The sequence below is a fragment of the Coenobita brevimanus genome, chromosome 111 (assembly GCF_032717465.1).
Source record: "Coenobita brevimanus isolate Jiangsu-jjx chromosome 111, ASM3271746v2, whole genome shotgun sequence".
NCBI classification, from domain to species: Eukaryota; Metazoa; Arthropoda; class Malacostraca; order Decapoda; family Coenobitidae; genus Coenobita; species Coenobita brevimanus.
In genome coordinates, this window is record NC_137064.1 from 21,724,309 (window position 1) to 21,733,401 (window position 9,093).

The 9,093-nt window shown below is 44.2% G+C and overlaps 1 protein-coding gene across 1 annotated transcript; it reads left to right on the forward strand.

Moving 5' to 3' along the window:
* Positions 1-1,204: 1,204 nt before the first annotated feature.
* LOC145417837 (roundabout homolog 1-like) lies at positions 1,205-8,461 on the forward strand. The gene is made up of 5 exons (XM_080286457.1): positions 1,205-1,292; positions 2,695-3,273; positions 4,137-5,353; positions 5,949-6,246; positions 7,446-8,461. The coding sequence occupies exons 1-5, from the start codon at positions 1,205-1,207 to the stop codon at positions 8,459-8,461; spliced, it is 3,198 nt and encodes a 1,065-aa protein (XP_080142583.1).
* The last annotated feature ends 632 nt before the right edge of the window (positions 8,462-9,093 follow it).

Here is a 9,093-nt window from a genome sequence, read left to right on the forward strand (position 1 = left end):
TAATATCCCTTACTCTTTCATTTGTAACTCTGTATTGCCACTTTACCCCAAGAATCCTTCTCAGTATTTTATTCTCAAATCCTAATACTTTCTGATCTGTTGCAATTGTACTGTACCATGACTCATGCCCGAAAATTAAAATTGGTCTAACCATGGACTTGTAAATTTTCACTTTAGTATGTATCGAAAGCATATTATTATTCCAAACAGATAATAATTTACTCAGGTTTGGAGCGAACTGAAGTACAAATACTACAAGAAAGGACATTTAGGATTTGGATGCAATGAGTAATGATTAATGGAACATATTTTCAGGTGATAGGGGACTGCCGAGGCATTTCTAGGATTACAGCCGGAGAGAGTTTAGAAATGGTGTACAATACTTTGGAATACTCACCTTACCTTGGCGATGATTTTCTTCCTTCTGCTGCCAATGTCTCGCAGACCAATTACAAAATAACGTAGTATTTTAGCTCTACCTATTTATTATAGCAGTTCTTCATGACTGACACTTTAATTTAGTAGTAAACTCTTGCTACAGCTCAGCATTCACGATAGCAAGATGACAAAGATAGGTCTACCAATTAAAGTGAAGGGAATATAGCAAGACTGAATTAGGGATGACAGGGGAGAAATATGGAATGGGGACAAATTACAGGGGCGGGTAATTACATGGACTGAATGAATGAGAAGTACCGTAACAGGAGAGAGTTTGGGAGGGTGAGGGAAGATAGAAATAGGGATGAAGAGGGATTTTGGTATTTTGGGACTGAAGAAGGATGTAGTGACAGATGGCTGACCTAAAGCAGTGTGGATGGAGGAAGGACGCCTGGTGGTGTAGTAGTTAGAACGCCGCAGTCGGTATACTGTGGAAATTTGTGTCCCTCAGTATGAGGTACCATAGCTACATAGTTTTCGCAGCTGTACCATTAGACTAGAGCAGTGCAGCAGTGGTGTTGACTGTATACAGGATATCAATAATTACATGTGATCCTCGTATGTTTCAACATGTGAGAGTTTCTTGATTTTATGGTTAATAGTTTGAATCGGTTTCGGAATTTCTTAACACCTTTATCTTAGGGATGTATTCTGCACATTGCACCTCAGTATTATCTCATAAGTTACTGGTGCAGACTACCGATATGAAAGCGATATTAATAATATACAAGAGAATGTTAAGGTGTAATGTGCTAAATAAATCTCCATGGATGAGGGGCCACGAAGCCTCCTGTGTCACCCTGAATGCAACTTGAAATTAAATGTCTTTCAGGCACGGCACTGTGTTGTCTCAGGTACAGTTATAGTTAAAAAATGTTATTTAGCCTACAACAGACTAGGATGATGTGGTAAGAGAGAGAGAGAGAGAGAGAGAGAGAGAGAGAGAGAGAGAGAAACACGTGCCCATCTTTCTTGTCTGTCACTGCAGGGCGTTTGTTCTAACCTGACGAGGATACCTACTGCCTTTCAATTCATTTGATGGCCAGTTGTAGTCAGAGTGGAGAGGTATTTTAAATAGCAGCCACGAAGAATCAGTCTTATCTCGTAACCATGACTCATGGAATTTCATGCAACTAGCCCACGACTTGCTTTTCAAGTTAGGGTGTAACCAAGCTGTCAGGCAAAGTCAAACCGACTACAGTTTCAGTTTAGTGAAATATTCAAGTGTAAGAATGATGTCCAGTTGTCCACATACTTATACTTAGTTAATGTGAGGATTCAACATTTTCGGCCCAGACTTAGTTCCTGATCAGGTGTGAGGGTTTGTCGGGCTGCAACACCTCTTTCTCAGCGATTTATTTTGCACATTACACCTCAAAATACTTCGATCCGGAAACGATATAGACAGCATACAGGAGACTGACAAAATTAATTAGCTACATAAGAAATTTACAAATGACGTGTGGCACTTAGACTACAGTCATGTAACATTCGATGTTTATAGAATAAAAGATAGAAGGTGGATAACATTAAAAAAAAAAAAAAAAATAGAGTGCACCTTTTTACTGGTACGGTGGTAGGTGTGAGCATTCATCAATCACTCACCCGATGTAGTGTTCCCTTTAGGTGACTCCACTGAGTGACAAATCCAGTGGTTCTTTGTAGTTCAGGAAACCATTTACCATGTCGGTTAGTAATTACCGTACATAACCAAGCACTGTACTGTAGACGTCTGGTGGTTGAATCGAACTGAAGATGATCCTTGAAGATTTACATCCAAGGATAGGTCGGAGTTTATTAATCATATGATTTGACTCTGAGGGAGTGACTGATAACCCTTGCCTGGAATGTCGGGATTAAGTAGCTTTGTTCCTGGCCCCTAATCTCCTTATGAGGCAAAGAAAATGGATATAAGACTGATTTGCATTAGTTCCTACTTAACTTTATTTTTCAAATCAAACATTTCTTTCTTTCTTTGGTTACTTGAAGGTGGTTGGGGTAGGACATTTTCAGTTTACACAAAAAAATCAATGTCGCATATGAGCAAATGACATTACATCTCATTAACTGTTGTTTTCAGTGTGCATGATGTTAGTAGTTCTTAATCTATCGTGCTGTCTACCTAATTTCTAGGCCCAACTTTATGCCGTCTGTAAATACAGTAGATAAAGTATTCTTGCTGCTGCTGCTGACGATGAAAATGAAGATGATTAGACTGATGTGATGATAATGATGATGATGACTTTTCCCGTACAGGTGCGCCTCCAGTGATCAAGGAACACCCGAGCAACGTGGTGGCACGGCCCAATGACCCCGCTACTCTGAACTGCGCCGCCTCAGGCAGCTCCAGAATCCGATGGTTCCGGGACGGGGAGGAAGTGGTCACGTCATCACAGGATCAGCGTTCACACCGGGTGCTTCTTCCCTCAGGGTCACTGTTCTTCCTGCGGGTCACAGCCACCAGGAGGGACAGTGATGCGGGAACATATTGGTGTGTGGCCTCAAACAACTATGGCACCACACGTTCAAAAAATGCCACACTCATTGTGGCCACATTGGCCTATGACTTCCAGCAGCAGGCAGACTCCTCTATAAAAGTGCTGGTAGGGGAATCCATCACCTTGCCCTGCCGGCCTCCCAAGGGCACCCCACCACCTGAGGTGACCTGGCTCAGGGATGGACACCAGGTCACCAACTCTAGCCGCATCAGTGTCAGCCAGGACGGTGACCTGATGATCACCCAGACCGTCCAGCAGGACTCGGGCCAATACATATGTCGTGCCCGCAATGCTGCTGGTGCCCGCCAGGCACCACCATCTCACCTCACCGTCATGAGTAAGTTAACACTTCACTAATAAGACAACTTATTTATTCTGTTCTTGTTGTCTCCAGGCTATTTTATTCAGCCTTGGGGAGAATTTTCAAGCTGGTGATATTAGATACAGCCTTCATTAACCTCATCGATACAAGAGGTAATTTCTTAAGTCTTATAAAATCGTTTTGTGGTTGCATGAACATATTATGAAATATATGGGTCGATGGTCAAGTGTGTTTATTATTGTTCCTAGAGACCTAAACCATATTACCGTGGGTTTGTAGCCCTCCATCATCTCTCTCTCTCTCTGTCTCTCTAACAATGTGTTTGGTATATTATGCAAGAATATTCTTTGGTATATACGGGTATGACTACTACTAGTAGTAGTAGTAGTTGTAATAGTAGTAGTAGTAGTAGTAGTAACAATCCAGGCTCATTTGAACGTGAACCCAAAATCTGGTAGGCTTCTCCTGCTCCCTACCACTCTCCTTTTGGGAGTGAATTGAGGGACGTTTGAGTAACCAGACAGCAGAGTCGCTCAGGCATATCAGTGCCACCAAGTGAAGGCATCTCTCTCCAGTATCATGAGATTAACCTATGTTTAATGTAAAAAAAAATAGAATATCACCATGTCAAATGCAGAAATGCATTAGTAAACTTGTTGTTGTTGTTGTTGTGGCTCCAGGCTCTGTATGTGAACCTAGTGATATGCAGGCTGAAGATGCCCCTTTGTAGTCCATTTAATATAGACACAGATAATAGAAAGCCCCTTCATTTTGCAAGAAAAGGGTCCCTTGTCTGGTTAGTCACTTATTTACCATAAATTTTTAAGCTGCATTTTCATGAAGTGGATGTTCTATCGATAGAGTTTTTATTCTCCCAGTAAAGCCGTGGTTTGAGGAGCAGCCATCCAACACGTCAGTGGCGTCAGGTGCTGATGTGGAGTTGGGTTGCCAGGCGAAAGGCTCTCCCATCCCAGCAGTCACTTGGAGGCGATTGGATAGAGGGATGCCACTGGGAAGAGCCACTATTGAGGACCAGCGATTAGTTCTGCAGCGAGTAACGGTGGCGGACTCGGGTATGTATGTGTGTAAGGCGGAGAGTGAGGCGGGTGTAGCCTCTGCCAGGGCTATGCTTACTGTGCTAGATGCTCCAGTGCTGACCAAGCGGCCTCAGCACCTGCAGGTGATCCGTGGCAATGAGGCACGAATGCGGTGCATTGTGGAAGGCGAGCCTCAACCCCTCATGCTGTGGCGCCTCTCCACTCTGGATAAGACGGTTGTTTTGACCCCTGGTCACACCAGCAGCCACGCCTCAGTGTCAGATGATGGCAGTACTCTTCTGTTGCACCATCCAGGCACGCAGGACTCCGGTGTTTACTATTGCTGGGGCATTAACAGTGGTGGAGGGGTGAGTGGGCGAGCAGAAGTAGTGGTGGTAACAGCACTGCCTCCTCCAGTGGTGGGTGTGGGGCCCAAGGACCTGACAGTGGCTCCCGGAGGAGTAGCCAGGTTCTCATGTGAGGTGGTAAGTGAGGCAGCAGCAGCGAGTGTCACCTGGTGGTACCGGTCTGCTGCACATCTGCCGTCTAGTCAGCTGAGTCAGCACTCTCACCAGTCACGGCTCTCTCTGCCAGATAATGGTGCCCTCATCATCAAAGATGTGCAGTTTGATGACGCTGGCATATACAGCTGTCATGTAACGGCAGCAACAGGCAGTATACAGCAGGAGGCGGTGCTTAATGTTGTGGAGGACACAGAGCCAAAGGATTTACCAGTATTGCCACCACCACCCAGCAAGCCCCGTATACTGGGTTGGAACCAAACTGCAGTGCATCTAAGTTGGCTGCCCAACTCCCAGGGCAGCAAGACAGGCCACCAGTGGTATGCTGTGGAGTACTGGCGCCAGGGATGGTCTGAGTGGCGGGTGGCTGATGCTGTCATCACGCAAGAATCATGTGTTGTCGGGCACTTGTCACCAGGGTACACCTACACTTTCCTGGTGCGTGCTGTCAACAGTCAGGGGACTTCGTTCCCCAGCCCTTGGTCTGATCCTGTCACCACCAGAGCCCCTCCACATCTCACCCTTACTGCAGACCAGGTACTCTGTTTATAAACTATGCTAGGTATAAGTTATAGGTATGGTTGCTTGCATTCTACTATTTTATTCTCTCATAATGTCCCCATATACTTCAAAATCATATTAAAGTGAAAGTTGCCTTGACTATATTCAGAAAAATAATGGGTTATTATATTTACAGATACAGTATGGAGACTTTTTTAATTATAAAAATTGGTTAGGATCTTTTAAAAATACACGATGGTTCGTAAATTCTGCTCTCCAATTTTGTGTTTTCTGGAAACTGCTCAGTTTGCTTTTGTGAGAAGTGAAAACTCATGACATCACTAATCAACTTAGGAGACACTAGATGTTAAAAAGCATATATTTCAAAGCATGAAAAACGGTATGGAACAAAGAAAAAATTACATTATACACAATGATAATGCTGACTAAGACATCACCGCAACACGTGAGACTTGGTTGCCTGTTGTATGGACCATCCTGTACTTAAAAAGGACCCTAACCATTTCGTAAGATAGAAAACTGTCCATAACAGCTAACTACTGTTATTATTGCAGATCGTTGTCTGGTTTTCGTACTATGCCAGGTTTTTAAATAATATTCACTACCTCAGGTGCATCAGGTTCAGCGTCGCCTGGTAACTCTAACCAAGGCCACGGCCACAGCAGCAGACAGTGTTATGCTGAGCTGGAGCTTCCTGGAGCCAATGGAGGACTGGGTTGAGGGGTTGCTGGTGTTCTGGATGGTGGAGGGCGACAGTGTGGAGGTGGCTACCATCCTGGGCACCTCGTCCACCTATCACCTCCACAACCTGCACCCCAACACTCCCTACACCTTCTTTATCGTACCCTTCTGGCGCAACATCGAGGGCACACCATCCAACTCATATCACCTCACCACACCCGAGGACGGTACGTTTTGGGGCCCATGATTGCTTTGTATGATTGCTTCGTAGCACATCCTCCCTAGCAATTTATTTTGCATATTATATACATACCACACCCAAAGACAGTAAATTATAGGCCGTATTACTGCCTGCGTAGGAAGTTTCGTAGCACTTCTTCATTAGCAACTTATTTTGCTAATTGCACCTTTTTATTGTCCTAAACCTTACTGATGTATTCGGTGTCAAGAAGAAAATATTGTCAGTTACATAAAGGAGAATGTCTGGGTGAAATACGCACGATACATCGCTCAGAAAATAGTGCAGTTATGAAGCCTCCATTGCCAAGTGTAGCCTAATATGACCTTGGGTTTCTTCCAGGTTTGGGATTGTAGGAAAAATAAAGATTTTCACTACCATTTTTTTTTTCTACCAGTTTGTACTTCCTATTTTCTGCTTCTGCATCTTCCCTTACTCTATCCTTGGGTAGGAAAAAATAAGTCATGTTGATGGTGATGGGTACCTTTTGACGAGTGAGTTCGGTTTATGAGAGATTTATCAATTTGGAGGACTTAGATGTAGCCTTCATCGACCCTTTCATTTAGAGAGATGATTCGTAGGTTGAGTATAATATTCTGGAGGTAGTAGAATAAAACCAAATAAGTCAAACCTGGTAGTACTTGATATATCAGAGACATGTGGGCTGTTTTTAGGTATTGAATGGTAACATAATCTAGCAATGTTGTTTGATGCTAATTATATAAGGAACAGTGTTATTGCTTCATTGATGACAAGGTACATCGACTATTGTGTTATGTTTTACACCTTAGATCAAGCACCACAAAGTTGGCGTATGTGTTGGATGCCAGTAGTCATAAAGTAAACTATGTATCCCTGGTTCTGTCAATACCATATGTACAGAAGCAGCTAATCTCATAAGTAAAAAGATAAGTACGAGTAAGCACTCATGTAGATAGACCGATAAACATGTAGATTTATATATAAACAAACTGATAGGAACAGATAGATAAACAAACAGATAATAATAGGTAGAAAAAACAGATAGGACTTATAGTTATACTATACAAACGGATAAGAATAAAGAGTAAAAAAAAAAACTGATAGTTATAGCCTAGATAGATAAACTGATACGGATAGATAGATAGGACTTGAGTTACACTGTTACAACCTAACCTTAATTTAAAGTGTTCACTCTTGTCTTTCCAGTGCCATTGACTGCGCCAGGTAACGTGCGAGTAACGAGGCAAGAGGAGGGTTCAGTGCGGATCGAGTGGTCGGGCATTAGTGCTGAGGAGGCGCAGGGGGAGGTGATAGGGTACATGATCACACTCAGCTACAACGGTAGTCAGGTTACCAAGACAGTTGATTCATCTTACCTGGAAACTCGTGATTTAATTCCTGGACACATATATACTGTGCGTGTGGCGGCGCTGACAAGTGCTGGAGCGGGACCTTTAAGCGCTCCTGTAGTGGTGGAGGGGCAGGGGTTGGGTAGGGCAGTAGCAGCAGGGGAGGTGCTTTACGCCCCACCACAGGCAGTATGGTTGGCGTACTTGCTGATTCCGCTGGTGCTGATACTGGTGCTTGGTACAGTGTGGTACTTGTGGGAGGTACGACACAAGGCACCACCAGCCAGCCCGTCTCATGCACCCCCATTGTACCAGGACCCTTCCGTCAATATGTACAGTGACTACAAGGTATGGCGGCCGTCTGACAGTGATAAGGATTCCAGCTTATCATCATCACGTCTCCTCAAGCAGGATCAGTTGGTTATCGAGTACGCAGAGCCAAGGATGCTGCGGCCCAATCACACTACCGAACCATACGCCACCACGGCCCTACTGGCCCCATCACCATCACACACATCCTGCTGCCACTCAAATAATTATCAGTCTCCTGGGGTGCAGGTCAACTGGGCTGCCATCCTGCCTCCTCCGCCAGCCTCTCCACCACCAGATCTTGACCTGGGGGAGCCATGGACGCAGGGGGCGGGGCTTAGGACGTGCACCAGGGTCCCCCAGTATGATAATAAGGGAGGGGCGAACCACTATGATAGGCCCTGTGATGCCGTCTCAGAGCACTCGTATGAGCCGTATGCACAGGTAGTCCCCTCCGACAGATTCCTCACGCACAGTAGCCTGCAGCAATGTGCTGATGATAAAATACGTGTTGAGTGCCACTTCTCTCACCCTGGCCAGCCACCACGCAGCAGTATGTACTAGCAGTTTTACCAGCGATAAAACAATTACGTACTTGGTGTGACGGAAAAATTATACGCACATATTGACAATGACGTGAATATCGAAGGTTTGGCTAAACCTGGACATTCATAGCAGTGACAACTGTGCAACCTATTTACGGTAAAATTATACTCACATGTTGATACTGATGTGAGAGCACAAGTTTCGGTTCAACGTAGTTATTCATACCTAACGAGAGTCAAGTGTTGGCGGAGGATTTGGAGGATTTTGTATCTTCACACACACACACACACACACACACACACACACACACACACAATGTAATTCCTATATAACGGTACCGTGAAATCAACACCTATCCACTGCACATAGCTACCCTCCTTGAACGTGATAATAATTTTGTTACTGGCAGTAACAGTCGTGTATAGATATAAAAGATGCCTTGTAAAGTGATCTGTGTTATAAACAGTGTGATCTGTTGTGTATGGTGAGCATTCGAGTATGCAATGCTGTGAGTATAGTGATGGAACGAGTGCACATATCAGTAAAATAATGAACTCTACACATCTTACTACTTGTTTGTGAATAGTAATGTAATATGTGTGCATTTGGTGTGTTTGTTTCTCTCCTGTGCGGAGAGAAGATTTTTTAAT